Below are 26,118 nucleotides of genomic sequence, written 5' to 3' on the forward strand. Positions count from 1 at the left end.
GAGAGAAGCTGCATTACAGGAGGAGAGCAGAGCATCTACTAAAGGCTTTGCCTTGCTCAGGCCCCATGTTTTGTCTGCCTAATGGCCAGATCTTTCTCTATATCTTAGTCTTGTAGTCTTCATTTTGTAAAAGAAAGGGACAGCAACACTGTTCTTGACCCGGAAAGTGGACTAAGACAAAAGATTAGCGTCTCTCTTAGCTGCACATTTATTTATTTATCTAGGAGAGAGGATCCAAATATCAAAGAAATGCCTTTAAGGATGTATATTTTGCTATCAGTGGCAAATCTATCACCAGCATATAAACATTTGGTGTAAGCCTGCTTATAGATTCTGATAGATTAACCCTTATTCTTTGGGGTAAAGGTCTGGATCTGCATGCGTCTGTGTGTCAGAAGACATGTGTCAGCACGTGTGCATGTGCATGCGTGACCACGAGACAGGCAAGGAAGGGCAGGGCCATGCACAGCTGAAATCTCATGCTCGCCTAGGCTTACTGCTCTGATACAACTCTTTGGCAGTTTCGCGGTGCCTCTAGAGCATCCTTCATTATTTATGGTGATGAGGCCAAGCTCCTTTTGAGAAGAGTGACACACACACTCGTGCCCGTACAAGGGAACATGCCTCTACTTACTATTGCACGCCTTCCTATTGCACAGCCGTCCTTCCTCCAGGACTCCCTCGCAGACAAGACCTTCATTGGGAAGGGGCTTGCAAGTTCGCATGCGGGTCTGCAGGCCTCCCCCGCAGTCCTTGGTGCAGTCGCCCCAAGCCGACCATGGGTTCCAACCACCTGGGCAAAATCCAAAAAAGCCCCATCAGCTTCAGTGAGAGCCTAGCACCTAGGAAGCCAACACAACACTGGCCCAGTAGACCCTGCAATGTACCCCCTGCCCGGCTCCAAAATTGAGATGTCTTTTAATGTAGTAGGACAGCATAGTGTAGCCTAGAAAGTCAAAAGGTAGGAGAGGAAGGAAGAAACATCGTCCTTTCATCGACTTCTCTTCAACTCTTCCCTATGTCTAAACAGGGACTTCACCTTGCTGGAAACCCTGTCCCATTACTAATTAGTCCAGCTCTTTCTGTGCTTGCTGTGGCAAAGTGGTCCCCTCCTCTGAGAAGAACCTTTTCCCATTTTCGTGTCTGTTGGCTCCTAACCCCAGAAGACACTTGCAAAAAACACTTCAAGATACATGTTCATCATCAATGAGGTTATCTCTCCTCCTTCTTTCCCCATGCAATGCACGTGTCTGTCTGCAGATAGAACAAGTGAGCTGGGAAGGGATAGGGGTCCTGCCATCCACTGCCCCCCTGAAAAAGACACTCCTTTTCCCCACACTGCAGATACCATCACCAACACTGAGGCACTGCTCTCAAGGACAGCACTGGTGGGGGAATGCAGTAACCACAGGGAGCAATCTGCGAGCACCATAAGGTGAGAGTGCTTTTTTGGCTTCCCTTCACCATGGAGGTACTGAGGGATGAAAGATGGGACATGAACTGGTAATGTACACTTGCAGCCCAGAAGGTAAATCAGTTCTTGGGCTACATCAAAAGGAGCATAGGCAGCAGGTCAGGGAAGTGATTCTGCCCCTCTTTGCTCTGGTGAGACCCGCCTTCAGTGCTGGTCCAGCTCTGGGATCCTCAGCACAGGACAGACATGGACCTGTTGGAGAGGGGCCAGAGGAGCCACAGAGATGATCTGAGGCTGGAACAGCTCTGCTGGGAGGACAGGCTGAGAGACTTGGGGTGTTCAGCCTGGAGAAGAGAAGGCTTTGGGGAGACCTTATTGTGTCATTTCAGTACTTAAAGGGGCTTATAAGAAAGATGGGTACAGACTTTTTAGTAGGGCCTGTTGTGATAGGACAAGGGGTGATGGTTTTAAACCAAAGAAGGGAAGATTCAGGCCAGACATGAGGAAGAACTTCTTTTAACTGAGTGTGGTGAAACACTGTCCCAGGTTGGCCAGGGAGGTGGTGGATGCCCCATCCCTGGAGACATCCCAAGCCAGGCTGGATGGGCCTCTGAGCAACCTGATCTGGGTGAAGATGTCCCTGTTCATGGCAAGGATCAGACTAGATGAACTTTGAAGGTCCCTTCCAATCCAAACTATTCTATGATTCTATGATTCTATGATTCTGTGATTCTATGTTCAGAGTTGGTGTCAGCAACGTGCAGCTTTCCTCCTTGTACCAGCTACAGCCCTGCAAGCTGATGGAGCCAACAAGCCCCTTGCTGCAGGAATGATCTTGCCACTTGCAGAAGGCAAATGCTGAGTCTCTGCAGCCTTCTCTACCCTGAATCTTTTTAGCTTGCTGCCAAGAGCAACTGGCCCTGGTGGAAAGACCATAAATGATGATGACAGGATAGACTGTGAAGACCATCTTAATCTGGCTTTCCTCTCACAGTCCAAAGCATTGCAGCAGAGCACCCACAGGGAGCCCAGGAAGGCTGGGATTTGTGTTGTAAAGAGACAGCAGGGCACCATCCAGGCCCTTCAAGTGATGGATAAGCTGTCACATCTCTCAGTGGTCAGTTTTCTCCTCATTGACCATATGAAGCAAGCTAAAATCTGCTCTGTAATAGGCCTCTGCTTCTAACAGCTGGTGACTGCTTCTGATCCATCATTTGCCCAGCTCACGAGGAGAAGCAGAGGTGGTCCTTCATCCCAGAGGTGGCCACACTCAGATGGCTGCTTTTCCTGCTGTGCATTCTCTCATTACCCAAAGCCACCCTTGGAGACGTTTCAGGTCCAAGAAATTTAGCTATGTACCATGCACAGGCAGAGATAAAGATAATGAGCTGAAGATGTAGTTTTTCGAATAGATGAAACATTGGGAGAAAGGCAAATGCTGCTTTTTAAAATAAAAATCAAATAAATATCTTTTTCTCACCAATAGTCAGAGATTTAGAGATGCAAATGATCCATTTCAGCTGACTCAGCCTCCCTGTATTGTTGTTTATGAGACAACAGAGAGTATGGTTGTCCCCTGAGCTGTGGACTCGGCTGCTCCATCTACATACCCCAGGAAACCAGACCTTTCTGGAAAAATGAGGGTCCTCAACAGCCCAGTTAGGTGTCAGATCACAATATGGGCACATTACCAGCACCCCATTGCAGATAATCATCTGCCTCCATAGCATAACATTGTGAAGTTCTGTTTCTGCTCCCAAAACAGGGATAGTCTACTATCACCAACCTAGCTGTATCTAATTTTTTCTCCCAAGGCAGTCTGAGAATAAACACATGCTCAACATCATTCCCTCTGCTGAATGTAGTGGAAGTTGCTTAGATACTCAGTAATGGGGATAACGTGGGAAAACAGAGCAGGATGGAAACACAGGCTGGTGAAGATGCTCAGAGATCCTGGCAGCAGTGTGGAGGATGGAGTTGTTATTGGCACACAATATATATTTGACCTTGAGGAAGACTCTCCTTTGCTTGAAAGTCACATTCTCTGCTGATTCGTTTTCTGAACAGCAGAGAGAAACAGGCTTGTCTCTCCTGATGGGAGACAGATTGTGTTTCAGTTGTGACAGAGGCCATTGGCATAATGGCAAGTATCCTGATACTTTGCTTCAGCTGATCAATAGGATATCTGTAACCAGACACATTTAGGAACTAATCAACTCCTTGCTTGCCCTTTTGAGGATGTCTTTCTTTACTCTCACTACCTTGCAAATTAAGAGTGTGGCTGGGGAAGGGAAAAAGCAGCTCCACACAAACCCTGGCTAGGCTTGTGATTTAACTTGCTTGCAATGCTTTTTGAGTCAAAATGCATAATTGCTCCAGTGCCTGAAAAGCTCATTTTATATTGTGTTTGTAGGTAAAATACAGACTTGTTAGCCAAACTGATTGCCTGTCACTATGTCTCCAGTTTGATGATGGGTTATTCAGACAGGTCTGCATTTCAGGATGTAACCTATCATGAGACATAAACCCCCCCAAAATAAATAGAAATAATAGATGCTGCCTTGTCTCATTACAAGAAAGAGTGGGGGATAGTGTAGGTTCCAGTTTTTGACTTCTTACTCTGCTTGTCAGCAGCAATGGGAGAACAAGTCAAAATAAGATAAAAAACATCATGATCTCAAGCCCTTAAATGGAACGAAATCTTTTTATGAAGCTGAGCACAGATAACTTCCTTCCTCTCCTTAGTCCTCAGTTTCCATCCCATTTGTGTGTACTAAAGAGAAGCTAGAGTAGAAGTACCAGAACACTTATTAAATCAACACAGGCATTTATAGCCAAGACAAAGGTATTCCCCAGTTTATGGAGTAGTCCTTTTTTATCATCAGGTTGTCCCATGGTCCTGACAAATGAAATACTGCACGTTATTTATCCTGTTTATTGGCTGCCAGATAAACCTTTTGAAATCTCCCTTCTTTTCCTGGGTCTAGTCATTTGCTATTTCAAGTGATTTGTCTTTTTTAGTGGTGCTGTAAACAAGCGGTTAAAGGCCTATTATATGAAGTTATACCCATCCAGACTTTGAGGAGGGACAAAAATACTGTGCCACGAGTAAAACACTTTGCTCTTCTGCCCAGGACTTGAAAGCATGTGGCTGGTAGAAACGGACGGCTGGGTAACAAGTGAAGGAGCTACCATGGCCATGGAGCAACTGAGCTGTGGCAAGACACAGATGCTTTTACCCAATGCAGATGTTGCAGAAGAGACATGAGTGAGATTTTGTCACTGCAGTGAATGCATACATGTCCCATAACTCAATTGATCTGGAGTGACTTGTTGAGTTGCAATGGCACTCATGGATTCCACATCTTACAAGAAATCACAGAATCACAGAATGGTTGGGGTTGGAAAAGACCTCTGAAGATCATCTAGTCCAACTCACCTGCTAAAGCAGTGTCACCCAGAGCAGATCGCACAGGAATGTGTCCAGGCGGATCCTGAATGTCTCCAGAGAAGGAGACTCCACAACCTTTCTGGGCAGCCTGTTCCAGGCTCTGGCACCTCAAAGGAAAGAAGTTTCTCCCTGTGTTTAGGTGGAACCTCCAACGCTTCAGTCTGTACCTGTTGCCTCTCATTCCACCATTGAGCACCACTGAAAAGAGTCTGGTCCATCCTCTTGATACCCATCCTGGAGATACTTATCAACTTTGATAAGATCCCCTCTCAGCCTTCTCTAGGCTGAACAGACCTAGCTCTCTCAGTCTCTCCTCATTAGAAAGATGCTCAAGACTCCTAATTCTCTTTGTATCTCTGCTGGACTCCCTCCAGTAATTCCTTGTCCTTCTTAAATTGGGGAGCCCAGAACTGGACTCAGTACTCCAGATGCAGCCTCACCAAGACAGTTGTCAAGCTTTTCTTAACACACCCCAGGCACCATTTGCCTTCTTGGCCATAAGGGCACATTGACCTTTTGTCAACCAGCACTTCCAGGTTCCTCTTCACAATGCTGTTTTCCGTCAGGTCAACTACTTACCTGTACTGGTGCAAATTCTCACCTGTCTGCCACACAATTCCCTGTTCTGCCCCTTTTTACATTTCAAGCATAGGGTTGAAGGAGACCTCACTGATTCCAAGAAGCGAGTAACTCATGCAAAATACAAGATGGAATCCCACCAAAGTTAATGGGACCCTTTGCAGACATTGCCTTTTGCCCCTGGAGTCCTGTTTCATCAGCTCTCAACAAACTGCCGCAGCCCACTGATCAATGCAGGTTGAGTTGCCATCTGTCCTTAATTCAGAAATAATGAGTCTGCTGCAACTGCTTTATGGAGGATTTTGCTTTTCAAAGGCACTGACTTCTGTGAAGGTCACACACCCAACCTGCTCCCACTTAGCAAAGTTTTGCTCTGCTACAGCCTTGCAGAACTGAAGACCTTTCTCACTTTGCTCTTTTTCACCTTTAACTGGCGTAACTGTGGCTCACGTCTCCATCTCCAGAGGTCTCCATCACAACCAACAGCTACCACCTCAATCATATAACAAGATTTGTCTTGTATTTTTTATTTTTTTGAGAACAGTCCTATCTCCTAGCATGAGTTTTGTGAAGGTGGCTGCTGCACATGAGGCTGCTGCTCATGGTACCATTTTGAGTGCCACAGGAACTGTCATTCAGGGAGGCCTTTAATCCAGTTTCTAAAGGGCTTTCTGATCCTCTTCAGTCAGTTCTTAACATGATCACGTACTAAAACATATTACTTTTCACGCTAGGCTGATCCAGCGCATTCTAATTCTCCACAGTTAAATGAAGAAAATTTCAAGGTGGTCAGAATCAGCTGGCAAGTTCATATTTAGCATTTCTTGTTCAGAATCTTAAGCAGAGATGCCAATAGAATAGGTCTTTCCTAGTACAAATTAACTGAGAGAGCTCCATTTAGATGCCTCGTCCAAACACCCTTGATCTTTGGGAAGATTTGCATCCTGATCCAGAATTTATCTTTGCAGCTGACAGCTGTGATGTGTCTCAGATGCCAGTCAGTCAATCATGCCTTCTAATTTAACTGCAATGCCTTAAATTAGATGGCAGTGACAACAGCAAAAAACTAAGGAATCAACACAAAACAATCAATAGATCACAGCAAAAGGGTCTTTGCTGACACACTACATCCATCTCTGATTTTGTGTTTTGATTTTTTTTTTTTTATTTAGCCTCCCACTGACCTCAGCTGCAGATACTTCTTGTTGAGCTCTCTCGGACTCATCAGGCCAGGACACCTTGTGTCTGAAAAACATGCCAAGACTAAATAAAGCTACCACAGTTCTGTGTGCTACCTCTGGAAGGATGTGTAGTCGACCTTATATCACAGTATCTGAAAGCCTGAGAATATGCAGTGGTTTGCAAATTCATAAAAATAAAAAATGTTATTTCTTATGCAAATAAGGGGAAGGATGATGAAAGGAGATTAAGATTATTTTATACCATCTGAAAGTTAAATATTTTATACAATGGGGAAAGAGAGAGAGTTGCTCCACTGGGTTTTATCACTCTCCTTTCTTACTGTGCTGGGAAAGAACAAGTCCAGAAGGGATAATTCTGAAGACAGCCCTCTATTACACAAAACAGTGATCTTTCCCTGGAGAGCCACGCATTCACTTTGCTACTTCTGTGGAAGAAAGGAAAAAAAGTCTTTCTGGAAGATGTTCCCTCCTTCTGCTCCTTGTGACGAAAGCCTCTGGCAGCACAAGTGAGTTGCTCCAGTGGTTCATTCACTGCCCTTTCAAAAATAAATCCTGTGTAGCACCTTGCTGTTTTGCATATTATGCTCAGTAATAGCAAAACTGACCCCCCAAGTTCCCTAAAAAGCAAAATCATTTATTCCAGCTCCTTCCTCTTTCAGATACCAAAGCTTTTGATGAATGACCTATGAACTTGACACCTCCATTATTGATGGAATAAGAAAAAAAACAAATCAAAACAAAACCAAAAAGGCTAGGGGTAAGTAGGCCCTCCTGCTCAACATCCACACTGTGTATCATGAGGTTATCATCTGGCTAATGACAAATTCAATTAAAACAAAGACCCAGAGGTGAGCAAAGAAACATGATAGGCAGAGGTACCTTGGAAATATGTTCAGTGAAAATGGACCACGCACAAGGAGTAATTTCTAAGGAAAGAGATTCAGCAAACGAAACCAATTATTGTGAGTCCTCATGAAAGACAGTCTTCATAATGCCATGAAAACCCTTTTCTAAAGAGCTATAGGACCTTTTGTCCTATAAAGTAAAGGGAATTTGGGGATGAAAGTCTGGAGTGGATAAAACTTTCTTTGGGATGCTCAAGGGTGGAGCAGAAGGGAAGAGATCAAGGCTAATGCATGCATCCATACTAGCAAACTTCTAGCTAAAGTAGCGAGTAGGATAAGGGAAATCCAAGACATGGACATTGATTTGCACAGCCAGAATAATCTTTTCTATGATGTGTGTGTTTATATCTGACAAATTTTATATTAATCACAACCATAACAACACATTAGGACTTTTGTCCCGGGAAAGGAGATGGTGGGGATAAGGAAAAGATGAAGGCACAATAAAGGTTTATGAGTGGCCAGGACATGGTAACCAGGGAATGGCTGTTCATTTTCTTTTCCAGTATTCAAATTGAGGGGTGTCAAATGAAACTAGCAGGAGGCAGGTGCAAAACCAGTGAAGGACATAATTTGCAGACACAGAGCACTGTCAAGCTGTGCAATGCTTGTCACAGCATGCAAAAGGTACCAAAGTTTCTACAAGTACAAAAAGTAACTAGGGAAATGTATGAAAGAGAAACCCATCAAATACTATTAGATGCAAAGACAGCATCTTTTCCCCAGTCTCTGGGCTGCAAGATGCTGAAGGGTGGAAAGATTCTATATGCTTGTCTTCTTCTGCTCTTTTCCCTTGATGGTCATGGTTAATGAGAAGATATTGGGCTGAAAGACGCCTGGTATGGTTAACAAGATGGTTTCAAGTGCTTTTCCAGTTGCTCGGCCTCTTCCTACCTTAATCATTGTCACTCTCATGGAGATGTACTCAGAGCACATGCAGCTCAAGGTCAAGCCAGTGTTCCCCACCAGAAACCTAAAAGCCACTCAGATCCCTCATTTCTGGATACCCAAAGAAGTGATGTGGTTTTCAAAGCTGCTGAGTGGCCAAAGCTGTCATTGATTTCCATAACATTCACAAATCCCTGCAAATGAAGATAATGAGGCCCAATTTGGTCAAACATTATAGGACCAGTTTCAGTCTCCCCCTGTTCTTAGGATCACTTAAGGGGGATGGAAATGAGGCCACAGTGCTCAGCTTTCAAAGAAACCCAGCATAAAGCTGTGCTTATTACATGAATTCCTGCAAATGAAACACTAGGGATAAAGAGAGATTATTTATGTGAAAGTAGTGGGGGAAGTGGGCAGGGAAATGAGAAAGGGAATGTTTAGTCTGGAGCAGGAGATCAAATAAGATTGTGGAAAAGTCTTCCACTAAGAAAGCCGTAGAGGCCTAATCACTTAACTTATTTCAAAGCAGAGCAGGCAAAATATCAGAGAACAGACTTGTGAAGAAAAATTCAGCATGCACCCCCGGGGAGGAATGAAATGCTTTCCCGCCCTGAACCTCTCTGATACTGTATAAATCACATCAGAGCTGAGTTCACACAATATTTGCTTCTTCAAGTTATTGCAGACCCCAGTGCAAAACACAGGGGGGACATATTAGCATAGACACATGCGTGCCTCTATATGGTGAGAAATATATGAACACATTAAAATCTAGCTATGCAGCCCAAGTTGACTGAAACATCTCCTGATATGAGTGTCACTATCTATTTCCATAAAAGCTCCTTTAAAAAGGAAATCAAACAAGGTCATTTGTAAAATTTCCTTTCATGTTCCATTTGGCCTGGTTTGAGGGGTCTTGGTTCCACCAAAGGTGTTTTCACCTTTTATAAGAGGTATATAGCACTTGCAGAGCATTACATAATCACATAAATGCAGTGGCATGTTGTAACAGCCAGAGCTTTGCAAGCCACATGTAATTTCAACTTGTTTCCTGAGCAGCATTTCCAGCTGAAGGATTTCTATGGTCCCCAAGACCACAATTTCTCAACCCTCCATGAGCTACGACATATTTCTCTTTGCTACTATTGCCTCTGCAAGATGTACCAGAGAGGGGCTGAAAAGCTAAAAGGCTTCCCTGCAGTATCACAGGACATCTGCTGTACAGCACAGGCAGGAGTTAAATTTTCTTAAGGTAAGCATATTACAGGAGGTTGTAAAGTAAATCAGACAGGAGGACAACCTAGGAGCCAAGTGTCCCCCTTCTCAGAGCAATTTTGCCAAGGAGATGTCGCTCTGCAGACACTATTCGTGGCTCACAGCACTCCTGGCTCCACTAACTGCTCCCGAGACAGAGCCAGGAACGCGAACTCCAGTGCAATGCTGAGGCAGCCGCCTTGGCAGTTATTAAACCAAATATTTAATGACGTTTTGATACGCACAGCCAAACCCTCTTCACACAGAAATGTCAGTAACAAGGATTTTGCCCGGAAGGGGAATGAAGGCGGTTGAAAACCGCATGAAAGCGCTCGGTGTGTGTGCACACCTCTAAGGAAGGCTGGCGAACAAGCAAGTTGTCAGCAGGCATTTCTCCCTTCGATGTCCTCTCCTTCACAGAGCTGTCGGTTACACTCATCCTGCAGTGGGAAGATGCTAATCCTGGGTGCCTTGCTGAGCAGAGGTTGCCTTTACCCGCTCGTCCTCTGACATGTGTTTTTCATTGCAGAAGGGAACAGGCTTTAGGCTTGTCTCTGTGTGCAGTTTGTCTTTGTCTCTTGATAAGTCCCCTCATGAAGATGGGGACAGAGAAAATGGTCAGGTCATGTACCACTTGGGCAAGGTGAGTGAAAATATCCAGGGGAGTTAAATGCTGGTGTGTGTCTAATGGGTTAGAATGTAGAGCAGAGAGGAGCTTATCTGGGAGCCAAAGTTGGGGGTCGATAAGGATGCATGCCCAGGAAGCTCAGGAGATCACTTTGCTGAGAAAAGATGCCCATCAGTGTCTGAAAATAGCTAAAACAGCCCTTGGGAGAGATGCTGTCTCAACTGGATTGTTTGGGAACAGAAATTGCATTGTACCAGTGAGCATCTGAGATCCTTTATTGGGCTGACCACTCCCACTGGGAGCAGCAGTGATGTTATGGATTAACACCTGGGACCAGTTTGGGCATGGTAGAATCCAGTCTCAGCCTTGAAAATGACTGAAGGAAATAATGTAGAGATATATCTGCAGTTGAGGTGTTCAGGGTAAGTGATGGGGTTACTGCACCAGGACAGGTCATGAAGATGAGGAACAAATCTGTCTTTTACTTTCCTCTGCCAGACCCTAAGCTCCCAGGTGAGCAAACCGGAACTTCTAAACAGGCAGAGAGATGGCAGCATCTTTCTCTTTTTCAGGAATTTGGGGTCTTTGATTGGACCATAATGAGAAGGGGAGGGAGCTTTCCACTCTAAATCCCACTGTTTTGAGAAGGGATTTTCTTCCTGGACCTCTGTTCCCTAAGGTGTTTAAAAAAAAAAGGAAATCTTTAAAGGTTTTCATGTTCCATAGGATGCAAAAGATCAGCTTAAGTTAAAACCCTGAATTTTTTACTGGATGCAGTCTTGGCATAGGCAGAGTTTGCCCTGAGTTTGTACATGATTGGCAAATATTAGCAGTAACAAAGGAAGTGCACACAATTTAGAGGCACTGTGTAGCATACAGGGCCAAATCTTTCCCTCTATGCAATCATATGAACTGGAAAGAAATACAAGTTTTGACCTTCACACAAGTCTCTGAAGGTCGTGCAAGGTATGATATGAGCCTCTGAAAAGCCTCATATCCCATTGCCAGTCATTTTCCACAAAAAGTATCTCTCCTCTGATATACCAACTACAGTGGACCAACTAGTAGGTGATCAAATCCTTGGTATCATAAACCTTGAAGTTTGTCATGAAGTCTTTCACTGTCTGGTCTTTGCAGGGTGTCTGATTTATTTGATGCTGAACAGTCAGTATTATCATCAATTGAGCATTATTGGATGCTCAAATTAATTTGAGCATTTTGGAAATGGAGGGACGTGTTTCTTTGAATCTGGCAGTGTTTAAGGTAGGAACCATGAATCTGAGTATGAGCAGATTGTCCTTGGGAATCCTGGCTGCAGATTAATGAAGGGGATTCATTATATAGCAAACACCTGTGGTCAGTGACAATAGCTTCATCAGTGCGTCCAACAGGCAACTGAGACCACCACAAAAAGCTACAGCTAAATTGCTTCATGACAGTTTAAGGAGACAGCAACAGCAGTTCTGCATCTGGGATAATGATCACATGGTATCCAGAATGCCTGAGCATCAGGGTTAAGAAATCAATATCATCAGTCTTGATCAACATGATAATTAAGAGGTTAATATTGATCTTTTGACCTTGATGCTAAGGTGTGGTGGGTACATGAGTCATTAGCATTGTTGCTGGCAATCTCAAGTTGTAGCACTATAAAAGAGACTGCAGGCACAGCAGTTCACTCACAGATCCCTTAGAGAAGCTGGATTATAAAGATTAAAGCAATTCTTGGCCTGATTCATAAACAACTGTTCCCAAAGTCATCACCTTTTCTATAAATGGTGAGAAGGATTACTCACACATGCCTGTTATGTCCCTTAAAAGTCCCAGGGTGACACAAGGAAATGTAACTCCATCTGGTCCTGCAGGCAGCAAAGTTGTGGTCTCATCCTGTGCTTTTATCTTAAAAAACAAAACAGGAGTTGAGATCTTGTTCTTCATAGTGGCTTGATGCAGAATGGCCTGGGTAGCCAAGTTACCTTGCTACAGGTGAAGTGTCACTCTGATTTCTCCTGTTATGACTGCTAAAATAAAGACTTTTCCCTAATGAATATCAGATGCAATTTTATGAGCATTTTCATGAGCATTTTCTAACCCTGAGTCTGCTGTGCCAGACCCTGATACTCATGATCTTCAGCCAACAGAGATCAAGGTCTATCCTGTTTAAAACCATTATTTCCTGCAGAAAAACCTGACATGCAATTCCGTTGGTCTGAGATCTTGCTTAAGAAAAGAAAGGCACAGTTTTGAGAGATTATATCAGTACAGATGAGGAGGAGTTGGCACAAAGACTCAGTATTCACCCAGGCATTTGGAAATTATTTTTTCTGTCATTTGTATTTGTCATTTATATTCCAGCAGTGTTAAGAGACCTTGAGTAGCATGAAAGCTGTCCTGGGATTGGCACTCTACAAGTAAAACAGTCACAGGCAGTCCTTGATCCTAAGGGCTTGCATGAAGCAGTGCCTAAATACTGTTACAATTGGTATTGCAGAGTGAGAGAAGTGAATATGCACAGAGAAGGAAGAGTGGGTATATTAACAGATATACAGAGATTCAGACTACTTCATACATTATTGACTGTACTTAAATGTTAATCATCATGTGCATCGGCTATTTTTTTAATGAGAAAATGCAGATAAACATCCCTGAGCTGTAAGATTGCCTGCACAAATAGATGGATTCGCAACAGACCAAGGACGTTATTTTTCTCCCAGCACAATCCTGAAAATTGTGTGGAAATGAATCCATATGAGAACCGAGTATGGAGAATCACGGAGGAAAACTTCTCTGCATTTCCTTTTTTTGTTCTGTTGCCATTGGTGCTCAGAGGAGTCAGGGGTGGCTGGGTTATCATTGATTGCCAGGACTATTCAGGATGGAGAGCCAATACATCAAGCAATTCATTTTCCTCTGACACTCCATGAAACTAAAAACATTATTAAATCCCATCTGGATAAACACATGAATACAATCCCCAGAGTTCAGCCTTGCTTTCCACTCTGCTCTCCATGACTTGTATCTGAAGCCATCAGACATACATGATACCTGTTCCACGTGTCACAAAAAGATCACCGTGTTCCACTCCAGGTGAGCCCCCACAGCCCCCAGACCAATGTCTGCTTGACTCTAGCCTCTCTTATCAGTTCTGATGAGTACTCACCTTGCTGATAAGTACAATCCAGTACCTCTGCTAGAAATATTGACGTCTTGTTCAGTAATTCTCACTTAGCACAAAGCAAACAACAGCTAATAATTATATCTACTAATTACAAGTGACTGCTGCCTGAGGAGTTGTGTTGTATTTTATTTTTCTCTCTGGTCCTCTGAGTTGCTCTGTAATGGCCAAAGCAGAATGCTGGATGAAGGACGGATTTGCACTATGTGATTTCAGAGGGTTGCCAGATGTCTCAGGTTGGATACGTGTTTTTTGAGCACATCAGTGTGAGCCAAGAGCAACATCTACTGGCCGAGATGTTTAGTAAGACAAAGTGTAGATCTGACACAACCTCATGGACTTTACAGACCCCAACACATCTGTGAGATATATTTTGTGAGTACTTAAGCACGAGGTTTAGCACCAGTACTTCCCAGCTGTGGAAGTTGTTACCAAAACAAATATCTCAACCCTGCACACCTAGACCTACTGCAGATCCATGCCTAATCTGAAATTTTCTGTTGAAGCCCACTGTGTCCTGGTAGACAGTAAGTATCTGTGTATCTCCATGACTTCACAACATAGTCCTCCTTGTGCTTCCCATAATGTGTCCCTGGGCTGAAGCAGCCTGAACGTGAGTAAAGGTCCATCTATTGCCATCAAAGCAGCAATAAACTTGCAGTGAGGGGTATTCAAGTGGTCTAACTTTAGACATCAAAAATAAAAGGTCCAAGTCTGGAAACGACACCAGCTGATGTGTCTGCTGGTGTGCAGGGTGAGACATGACAGCACATGTGTGTATTTCAAGGGGGGAGCTAAGTATAACAAATGATGCCAGTAAAACTAGATTATGAGGAAAGATGGAAGAAGGGAACTTCACCCTCCAAAGAATCTGTCTAGGTGTGTTAAATTCAACATTGTTATGAACCCTCATTCTCCTTTACCCTCACCCTCTCCCTTCACAATTCTTGACAAAAGGGAGCGCAGGAATGTGTGTGAATGGAAGAGATAAATAGGTGAACCTTCACCAAAAATACTGAAGGAAAAAAGACTGTGAGCTCAACTTATTAGGAAGACTGAGTCTAAAACTCATTAATAACAGGCATAAGTCATGCCTGCATCTCTGCAGCCAGGAGGACAGGACCTTTTGGGCATTGATGGGTGAACGGAGCTCTAGGGAACTTCAAATCAATTACATGTAAATATGATTTTCTACCCTCAAGAGACCCACTTCTCCCTGCAGAGCAATATTTAAAGGGAAGCAAAAGCAAAGCATTCTGAACTATATTCTGAGTTTGCTGCAAGACTACATGCAATCTTCCAAAACATTGACAGAGTGGACACATCTCAGCCAGTTTTAGAGGTCTACAGTACAAATGTGTCTATCCGAGCCCTTCATAATTAAAGGAGGGAAATAAGCACTTTTAGATGGCAGGCTATTTTAACATCTTGTTTTAGAGTGAGATGCATCTCATCCCAGGAACACCCATTTCTCTCATTGTAGAAGGAGACCAGATGACATAACATTGGGAACTGAGAGATGGCAGAGAACCCTAAGTGGTTAAAATGAGCATGAACCACAAGCTAAAACTGAATAAAATGAGGAAGAACAACCCTGCCTGCTGCAGGCAGGTGGTGAACTTGCTCTGTATAGGTGTCTCGCCTGCTGACTCACAGCCACATCCAACTGTTCATTTGGCAGTCTCATTTCAGGACAAGGTGTCCTGATGTTCCTTGCAAAATAGGTTGAAACCAGGACACCTGAGGTCTGCAGAGAGACATGCCCTTTGGAGGAGTAGGGCCCAGACTTCTCACAAGATCATAAGCCTAGTAACTCAGAATTTCTGGTAAAGCTTCTAGAAGTCTGGTGTGTGATCTCACAGAGTCATCCTCCCTCTGTCTCTTTTTCCTAAACTAGTGAGGGGCTCTGATCTTGTTGGGAAATATGATGACATAGGAGGGTGCTTAAACCGGGAGAGGAAAGACAAATTTTGCTCTTTTTTTACTATAATCTGTAGGCACAGATTCTATCTGGAAACAGTCCTGTGTGCATTTTACTGAGCCTGGTGAAACCCAGACCCCATCAGACTCCTCAGTTCCAAACTTCAGCCAGAAAGTGCCCATAATCAAAGACATCTCCTTGAACAAGCATGGTACCTGTCAACATAAGCGGGTAAGACAGAGAAGTAGGACAAGAGGAAATGGCCTCAAGTTGCATCAGATTGGATATTAGGAAAAAATTCTTTATGGAAAGAGTTGTGAAGCAGTGGAACAGGCTGCCCAAGGAAGTGGTGAAGTCACCACCCCTGGAGGTATTTAAAAGATGTGTAGATGAGATTCTTAGGGACTTGGTTTAGTGCTAGAGTTAGGTTATGGTTGAACTTGATCTTGAGGGTCTTTTCCAATCAGAATGACTCTGTGATTCTGTGATCCTCTGCTTGGTTCTGGTCCACAAATGATGGCACAGCTGAGTCCTTGTTAGGCCCTTTTAGGCTTCTAGCACTTCTTGGAGAGGACAGGCAGGTTCTCACAGGGAAACAGATCTCCCAGTTCCTCCAAACTGCCTCCAGGACTAGCACAGAGAAATGGTGGTCCATACTCAAGACCAACAGAAGTGGAACAGGATCAGGAAGATCAGGATGCTCATTAAGGCTCGTTTTACCTCTTCATGTCAATTCCTGGCCTCATCCAATACTTTATGGGAGCTACTGTGATTTCTACTTGGCTTCACACTCAAATTTATAGACATGGCTTCACTGCAGCACTCTTGAGAAAACAGAGGAAGTCCATGGACAGTTTGAGTCTACCTTGTCTCTCTGTCAGACTGTCATCTCTTGGTTACAGCAAATAGCACATGGAAGGCTTTAAGGGAAAGTGTCTACTTGTGCATTGAAAGGAGGAGTCCCCCTTATGTCTAAAGAAATTATTACTCTTGGCTACAGAAGCACCGGGGTCTGGTTTCAGCCCCATGCTTCCCAGCTGGCGCCTATTTCTAGATAAAAGGTTGAATTAAAATGCTGCATCCAACCAGATGGAATGGTTGAGGTTTTCTGATCCCCAGCTGAGCAGGCACACGAGGATGCACGCAGGTAATGTGTGAGCAGAGGCCAAATAAAGAACAAAATATAAACCCAAGACAGGAGGGGCACTAATCTAAAGGGAAAGGTTGAGCTCTTGTGTCTCCTTGAATAACGCAAGAGGCAAAATATTCTGTTACCAGCCTAGGGAGCAGACAATTAAAACACTACTTGAAGCAAATGTCTCCTGACTCTGGCTCAGAATTTCAATTAGTCTGCAAAGTCTTATTGCACTTAAGTGTGGGTTAGTGACATTTCAGAAAGGAGAGATTGATTGGGAGCTGGGTTACAGCTCAGCCACTGGGGATCAGGTCTAGGGGTTTGTCCTTAAAAACAATGTGTGATCTCTGCATGGCATTTTCCTTGTTTAGCTCTTTTATGTTTCCTATGAGAATGAATAATCCCGGTGGCCAGAGCTATTTCCCCTCTTTTCAAACACTACCTTGTTATCTTTCTCTTTTTTTCCTTCTACTCTTTTCTCTCTATTGCCTTTTTCAGTGTTCTTTAAACATCTTTAGATGTCCAAACAATATTTACTGTAGCATTATATTATCTCAAGAATTAGGCTCTGACTTCCAGGAAACTTTCTTCCTACCAGTTTACCAGCTTTGCAGAGCCAGAGAAATCAGGAGACTGTCTGCTACTTTTTGTCCCTGATGGGCAGTGACCTCTAGATTGTTGAATATGACAAATCTGGAAAAGAAGAAGGGGATGTATTGTAGCAATATCGTAGAATTACCTGCAGGTACAAACAGCCCCGCTTTACCTATTCTGGCTGCAAAGCAAAGTGGGAAAATACCCTCAAACATCTCAAAAAAATCAAAAACAAAACAGTAGGATCTTTGGAAGATGCCAAGTGGTCTCCAGGGAAAGCCTAGAAATTACAAGCCCAGATAGGACCAGACACAAGGTCATTTTGAGAAGATACCTGATGTAGTTAGATGTGCCTAAGATAACTACACTTTTGAGGAGCAGATAACTACACTTTTGGGGAGACATGCATAAGACAGGAGCCAAACAGGGAGGATTTTCCTGCCCTGAGTCAGTGTTGGAGACAGGATTTTTTTCAAAGAAGCATCCCAAAATTCATCTCCATGCCACAACTCAACCTCTTTTCTCACTATTTCTCCTGCATCTATAAACAACTGCACATAGTATTAAAAACATCAGATAAAACAACACCCTTCCGGAATAAAACAGTTTGATCTAGAACTTAAACTCCAGCATAACCAAAAACTCTACCAGAGACACACACTGGAAGTGAAAAGTAGCAATACAAATTATCAGATAGGATTAAGTTTTCTGCTACAGAAAACTGTAGGTAAATGAGCCTGAATTGGACCAAAGATGGACACATTTATGGACATGCTGAACATGTGCTGTGCTGTCAGTTGTATCTTTTGCTCAGAGGTGGTGACTTTATTTTTTAATCACCATAAGTGGATTTTTTTTTTTCTCCATAAATCTGTTGAATTGGTTTCGGGACTCACAGACTCTTCAGTGTTGTCGGTGTCCTGCAGCGAGTGGTTCCACAGACTCATGATACACTGCCTTGGCATGCTGGGCTCACCTACCAGTCAAAAAGCCCAACTGAAAGCTGAGATGTATTAGCTCAGTAGGACACTGAGCTGTGGATATGAATTCTGGCTGGCCTAGAGACAGACTGCAAATACAAAGCTTTCACAATGACTGTTTTGGATGCTTTCTTTCCTTCAGTCATTGTGGAGACCACACCAGTGTGTGATCGATCTGCTGGGGCAGAATGACTGCAGTTCCAAGGGCGTTGCATGTCTCTGAGTGGGCTGAGATAACCACTGTCTGTGAACAAGTCATACAACAAAGAGAGATGCACATGATCAATAACTGACTCTTTTAGTTTCCTATGACCTTAACTAGCTCTCTACAGCCTCCCAAGATGCTTTTGCACATAAGTAGTTGTATACAGGCATGTGTATATCAGGAAAATACAAACAACTGTGAAGACACAAGAGGGGAGAGTCAGGCTGTATATGAGGAAGACCTTTTTTGCAGTGAGTGGTAAAACACTGGCCCAGGTTGCCCAGAGAAGTGGTGGATGCCTCATCCCTGGAGACATCCCAGTCCAGGCTGGATGGGGCTCTGAGCAACCTGAGCTGGATGAAGATGTCTCTGTTCATGGCAGGGGGGTTGGACTAAATGAGCTTTCAATGTTCCTTCCTACCCAAACTATTTGATATTTCTATGATTCTATATGAGGTGTAGCCATTAGTCCTGAACAGAACTTGTTGTCCCAAACTAGGTTTGCTCTTCAAGATCTGGTCACTGCCTAAAGCAGTCAAGACTCTTTGATCCATGTAAGCCTCAAGCTGCCTCACCAAACCAATGCCAAAGCAGCTGAGATTGAAGCAGTCTTTGTTGATTGAATTAGCAGGCAGGTTTTCAGATATGTGGGCTTTTCTCAGGTCAAAATGTAGGGGTTTTCTAGTGAATAGCCATTGTCATCATAGTTTATTTACTGAATTATAATCTCAGTTTCTTACGGAATGTAAGGTCCCTTCCAACCCAAATTATTCTATGATTCTACGGCACTTTTCCTCCTTCACTTTCTTCTTTTTACATGACCAAAACCTCCCAGATAAAACCACCTTATTCTCAGTATGATTGTCTCTCAGGTATGGACTTGCATAGCGCTAGGCAGCAGCATTCCTCTCAAGAAGAAAACTGGCTGCAGCAATGCCAGCTGTCATCCTGCCTTTTCCACCATGGTACCAAATGTTGCTCGTCCAGGGTTTGTAGGTCCTTCCCACCCCTTGGCCATACAGGAGGGAGCCACACAAGGACTTCTAACCTCAGACACAACCAGCCTGTGCACAGCAGACCCAGCAAAAACCTTTCCAAAAAGCCAGATTTTGCTTTTGGAAATGGACTTGATTGTGGCTGAAAGGCAAATACTTGCCAAATCAGCTCTTGCTGGGTCCTTCAGGGATCTCTGCACATACAGGTTAAATAACTGGTTCACTCTGCCTAGGAGCACAGGAGTAAAACATGATTTTTTTGTATTTATGTATTTATTTATTTATTTTTACAAAATAGTGTTTTCTCCTTCCCTGGTCAGATGTGAGAAAGGTTTGATTATCAGAGGAAACTCCATTTCATGTAATTACTCATCCTTTTCCATGGAGCCCACATGAATTGCAGCCGCTCAGAAACTACCCTGGACACTTAAAAGAATCCTGGACGTTTTCAAACATCCCTTCAACAGATTGTTCCTCTTTGCATCAGTGAAATAAGATGGATCAATGGGGGAGCTGGGGGGGGTATTTTGCCCATGAATTATTTACACTCACTGAGTAATATTTCATTTTAGACTGGTCTTGTTTTACACTTGTAATTTTTAATTCTTATAATTCCACCTCCAGCAAGCAGAGACTCCTGAGAACACTAGATTATATCTCATTGGGCACACTCTTGAATGCATAAATACCCTCTTTTCTGCTGACAGCACAGGGGAGATGGGTTGGGCTTTCAGTGAGGTTAGATTTCCACCCCCCCTCTAGCCCTCTTAAAGGAATCTTTATCTCTGTGCATCTATTCTGTAACATGCCTCTGTTTGGTAGCAAAAGCACTATTTAAATGCAAATGTTGACTTTCTGCCAGGGACTGAAGGGAAAATACTTGTCTAATGATGTCCTTTCAAAAGTACAACTGGTGTCATTTTTTAAAAGAACTGCGTCAGAAGGGATTGGGATTTTGGTTCCTTGCACTCCTAACTGCCTCTGCCAATGCTATCTTCTGTCTCTTGGAGTCACGCTTATCTTCACAAGAAAAATAGAGATATATATACATATATACAGGCAAAACTAAAAACAAAGAAGAGTCTTTCGATCAGATTCCCCCTTTCTCTGCCCAGCCTGTCCAAAGATGGAGACACAGCCAGTGCACATTAACTCCATATCAAGATATTTGGGTTTTTTTCCCCTCCTCTGTCTTGGCACAGATGTCCCAGATGTTAAATGCTTGTGTGACAGGGACAGTAAGGTGACAGCTGTCTTGGGGCCCACTTGAGTGTGCTGGGAATGAGTCACCTGGCAGGAAGGGAAAGAGGAGATTCACATTCAGGAGGTGGGTGGGAAGGAAAGGAAACCTGGGGTCAGTAAGAAAGGGAAAAGATGCCTGGAGCAGGATGATTAATTTGGTCTGGGGAAACCCATTGCTCACTGTTTTGTACCATTTTTCTCTATTGAAATGCTGATTCTGATTTAAAGCCAAAATTAGGCAGACCTTCTAGACATGCTTGTAAAGGTAAACAGTGTGGTAATGCTGAAGGAAGACCAAAGTTAGGCCAAACAGGGAGAAGAGAAAGAAAATAAAACCATGCAACCTATATCCCCACAAAAGTGCCTTCACCCACCGCTGTAGGGGCTTGCAGTCAACACATACCCTGGGTTTAATTTTGGGCCACGTCCACTGCTCCCCATATAGTAATATTTTGTGTAGGAGCAGGAAGGACTCAAATCAATTGAAGACAAGTCTTGTTCTCTCCCAGATGTGTGAGCTTCACCAGAAATAGATGGGGCTGAGAAAATGCATAGGGACACCGCAGGTTTTTCTTGGAATAGGGAATGTTGGGAAGGGGATGCATGTGCTGCAAGAACTGTCATACACGAGAGCGGTAGCACAAGCCAGGAGCTGAGACAAAACACGTGGCAGTGGAGACTGTACATCTGCGTGAGGCACGTCACCAGCCAGACCAAGGACTTCCCACGTCCTTCCCCCTCCTTCTCATCTCATCACTTGGGCTCTGCAGGCTGATGGATTTCAGTCTGTTTTTATCCAATGTGGTTCAGTTGCCAAGGAGACAACAATCTACAAGAGGGAACCTTTGGCATCCGAGGGAGGGAAAATGATGCAGATCATGCAGGGGTTAAAGATGGCCTCGGGCCCAGAGTTCAGGAGATGGAAAGCATTTGCCCTGGCCCATGCGAGTTGTTCTAGGAAGGCTGCAGTCCAGAGTGCTGCCAAAACAACATTTCAAGTGAAATCAGTCTGTGTCTGTGGGATGAGGAAGAACCAGTCTCTCCTTAGCACCAGTTGAAAATTCACATCCTCTGGAAAAAGCAATTTGACAGTTATAAATGTTTTGTTTGCCTGCTCTAGTAGCTTATGAAATGTTAGAGGTCAGGTCCAATGGTTCAAGCAAAGCAGGGAGCAGTATGGAGTTAGACACCCACAGTTGTGGCAGAACAATCATGGCACCAGGACTCAAGTTGTCCCTGCTGTCCATCTGCTGGCTGCCCCATCCCTCACCTTTTAAGGATTCGCAAAAATAAGACGCTCATCAGCTTCAGCTCAACACCACATATAGCATCCAACAGGGACATCGGAGATGAGAAATGATCCCTCTGTCTAACATCACCTCACAGCCCAATGAAGATGTTGGAGAAATAAGGACCATGGTGCCCGTACCCTCACTAAAGCTCCTTCAGCTACAAAGAGAGAGACAATCAAGGATTCAAGGCAACAATTCTCCTTTAATCAGAGCTAATATTTTAGAGCAGGGTAGAAAGGTTTTACAACCTACTGTTAGGGCCCTGTCCTTCCTTTTCCCTTACTTTCCATGGATCAAGTGACCATCACCCTGCTCAGAAATTTGGCCAAACCAGACAGAGTTGAAAGATGCAGCAGGAAGGGCAGGCTGCATTGCTTTAGAGGTCAGATGAGACACATCTTCAAACACATGGTTTGTGAAGGATAAAAAAAAACCCCTCAGCTGGAACACTACAGATTTTGTTATTCTTGACTTGTCTTTAGCAATCACTTGCTGCGAAGCTGGGGAAAGCACTGAGCCAGCACAATCCCTCTCACTCCTTTGCTGCTGTAACACCACAGATCAGAAAGGCTCCCTCCAACAGGCAGAGCCTTTCAGATTGCTTCCTAATCCCCACCTGACGATCAAATCATGACCGTGAAAGACGAGTGTCGGAGGACCTTGCTAACTAACAAGAGAGATTGTTTAGCGAGTGTCTGCAGAAGTGGGTTAAAAAACAATAACTCAGGGGAATGTCCTTCCTCTAGCAGCCGGGCAAGAGGGAAAACATATTTCAGTTCTGTATATTTTCCTCACCTGGGGAAGGCTCTGTAACTGAGATGTCAGGTTTAATCTCTTCCCAACTTGTACTTTGCAAATAACTCCTGTGTTCCTTTTTAAGTTTGGCAGCTAATACGCCGGAGCAGTCGCAGTCTCCAGCAGTGATTTAATGGAAGAAAAGGTAGGCTCCTCCTGTGTCACCTTTCAGAAACACTCAACATGAAAGAGGCTGTGAAAGAAGATGCACTCGAGATGTGGCAACCCCACAAAAGGTACCTGGGGTTGCTCAAGCCATGTCTGTTCCCTTTTTCTGCTCCTTTTTCTGATAGGTATAAGCAGAAAACAGGGCAGGGATGGGGCTGTTGTGGGAGCACATAGTTATTAATTAGCCAGAAGAAACCAACATTCCTTTAAACCTACCCCCCCCACACACATTATTTTAACAAATTTCAAATATTTTCCAAATATCTAGTCTGAACCTGTCCTATTTTAGTTTAAAACCATTGCTTCTTGTCCCATTACTACAGGCTCTACTAAAGGAGAAGAGAACCTTCAAAGTGCTGGTAGTATAGTATTGAACCAGCACAGTGACACATGTTAGATGAATGGATTTTGTACACTTTTTCAATAATCCCAAATATCCACAAGACATGAGAATAAATCTCCTGGAAAGGATGTGGTGACTCCTGCTCTGGTTTTGAAGAACAGACTGTTGGGGATGGTCTGGGCAAGGATTAGGGATGGGTTGAATGGCTCCTGCCCTAGGGATGGACCAGTCCAAGCTGGCTCTGATTCTCAAGTCTTGGTATATCAAATAAAAAAAGGCAGGTCCCAGTGCTATAAAATATTACTGATTAGTCTGGGGATAGACTTGTTCAGCAAGATTTTTGCATCCATACTCTGCTTGAGGGACCACAGGAGCTGATTTTTGGAGGAGGAAGAGAGAACATGGAAAGCAGACATGCAGTTGTTATGACAGGAGTTGGTACCAATCATGCACATTTTCAGCAGCTATCAGTGCTATTTGTATGTGCATCAGTTTACAGGAACATCACATAGTTTAGGGACAAGTGGGAAGAATAACTCATTTTCTGTCTAGTAAGTCCTCCAACTCACACAGCCTGAAACACCCACAGTCCCTACCCAGGGTAACCCAGGCCCCATCTGGAGTATGCTTTTCAGGTAGAAGTCGTACATTATTTCCCAAATCCCCAGCTAACCTGAAACAATACTCTAGGTGAGGCTTAAAGAGAGCTACCAAGACCTTACAAGATGATAAGGAGCTTGATAAGCAATTAATAAAATTGGATTTTTTTCCAAACTGCATCTATCCATGGCTCACAGAATAGTCACACAACACAGCTGTGATGAAAGAAGGACTACAAAGCTTATTCTACTCAGCACCAAAATGCAGCTGACTCTGATGTGAAACTCACCAGCTGCCAACTGCACAACAGTGTGGGGAAAGCCATGCTCCAGCAGTCATTGACCCATGACTTTGATACACCATGCGATCTCCAGTTTGAAGATGCTTTTGCAGGACCTCTTTGCTAAGAGCCTGCTCATGAGTAGGAAGGAAAAAATAAGTAGCAAACTACCGAAAACCCTGAAAAATCCAGTTCAATCTACTCGTCTAATGAGCAGCAGAGCCAAGACTTCAGCAGAGACCAGAGCAAAGAGTTTTCATCAGAGCATTTGATGTTAAGCATTCCCTAAAATTCTTTTTATTAAATAAGTAATTACTTTCTGACTCAAAGACAATTTTTCCATGGAAGCATCTGGGTTTTTCTATATTTTTGAGTGAAAGAGGGAAATGTTAGAACTCAATCTTCTGTGTGGGACATTCCTACAAGATCCATATTGAGGGGGAGCAACAAGACAAGAACTGGGAATGTGTCACTCCTGGGGGAGTTAGGAGGAGATTTTTGGTGGGTTTAGAAAAAAAAAAAAAAAAAAAAAAGACAGGGAATTGTAACTAAAACTTTTTAAGTGCATGAAAATTTTTCCCCATGTCTAACAAGGAACTGGTAGAAGGTTCAAAAGGGAAAGATCCCTGTGTGAACCATCTGAGACTCTGGAAAGAAAATAAACTTTTCTATCCTTGCACTTGGATTTCTGGTGCCCTAGAAATGGCTCAATAAAAAGCCCAATTCATGGCACCCCCAAGCAGTGGGGCAGTAGACTCCTTCTCTGGTCCTCTTGTCTTCTGCAACTTTAAAGGACACTTCCATGAGCCCTGGGTGGGAGTAGACATGTCTGGATAAATGGATATTGCAAGGGTAAAAGAAAAAGAAGGGAGTAAAGAGAAAAAGGCACTGAGAAAGCGAGGAAAGAGAGAGAAAGAAAAAAGTTGTGTCTCCCAAAGAAAGAGCAGCGTCTGCTTGGAGGAACATGGTACAACCAAGCAGAAAAAAAGGTCAGCTGCTTCCCCCTTGTTACCCTCTAGGTTGGAAATGGGGAGAGCTCTGGCTGGCACTGCACAGCACCTCAGATTTTCCCTGGGCTCATTATTCCCCCCGATAATTATTCCACCAGGCTACATGAAGACACAGAGGCAAAGATCCCTTCATGTCCGCATGTAACAGAAGTAAGAAAAAGGGAGGACAAGCTGAAAGCTCCCATTCACCCTGTCTCCCGGAAAAAAAGAAATCCAAGCATCCAGTCCCTTCCTCATGACCTGAGCTCACCCCCAAGTCCAGGAAACCTTATGGGTTGTGACACTGGACCTATTTGCATGTTCGGTTTTCTCAGGATGCCGAGAACTGTGTGGGGGGACACTGCATAGGTTCAATGTCATTTCAGAGGTCTGGGATTTTTTTCTTGTAGTCTTCATTTAATGGGACAAACTCATTTCTTTCGCTACCCAGCTGTACTTAATCGAAAGGAAACCTCTGCCCTAGGCTGAGATGTGGCATTTGGGAGGCCAGAACTGTCTGTGAGACCCCACAACCACATTAACCTAAGCTGATAGTGACATACATTTGGTCCTTTCCTGTTGTTCCCAGACATTATGGGGTGACTCCAAAGATGAACATACAACTTCAGATCTGACTTTCAACCTCCAGCCTAGCACCCCAGCCCCTTTTTATCTCTCTTGCTCCATGTACCCACTGCAGATCACCCCACTCTGCCCATTATGGGCTGCCTCTGCAACACTCATATGCATTCACCTGCCTTTTCCTGGTGTCTCCAGGCTTTAGCAATTTGCACTTATACTCTGGAACCCTCTCAATGATAGAAGGTCAGAGGTCCATTTCTAAACGGCCTCCAAATATCAGTTATTCCCAGATCACCAGGAGGTGGAGATCTTCAGGCTGGCCAACTGCTAAATTCCTTGAAGTCTCAGCAGGTTTGGGGTGAAGTCACTCATGTTCACTCAGAATATCTGCTGAAAACCAGAAAAGCATCCTAGATAAATCCCCCATGCTATCGACATCCTGCAGCCCCTGCTTCACAGCACTGATCAGTGCATAGGAGCTAAACCTCTCCTTTAACATCC

At 43.8% G+C, this 26,118-nt stretch overlaps 1 protein-coding gene across 1 annotated transcript in view; it reads right to left on the bottom strand.

Moving 5' to 3' along the window:
• The window catches only part of ADGRB1 (adhesion G protein-coupled receptor B1), a gene marked incomplete at its 5' end in the record, with an annotated part of 209,848 nt that overhangs the window by 161,566 nt on the left and 22,164 nt on the right, over nt 1-26,118 (bottom strand). The window contains one exon of the mRNA XM_080338844.1: nt 635-793. Within this exon, the coding sequence (XP_080194970.1) occupies nt 635-793 (159 nt within the window). The remainder of the gene's footprint in view (nt 1-634; nt 794-26,118) is intronic.

This window comes from Nesoenas mayeri, assembly GCF_963082525.1.
Source record: "Nesoenas mayeri genome assembly, chromosome: 2".
NCBI lineage: Eukaryota > Metazoa > Chordata > Aves > Columbiformes > Columbidae > Nesoenas > Nesoenas mayeri.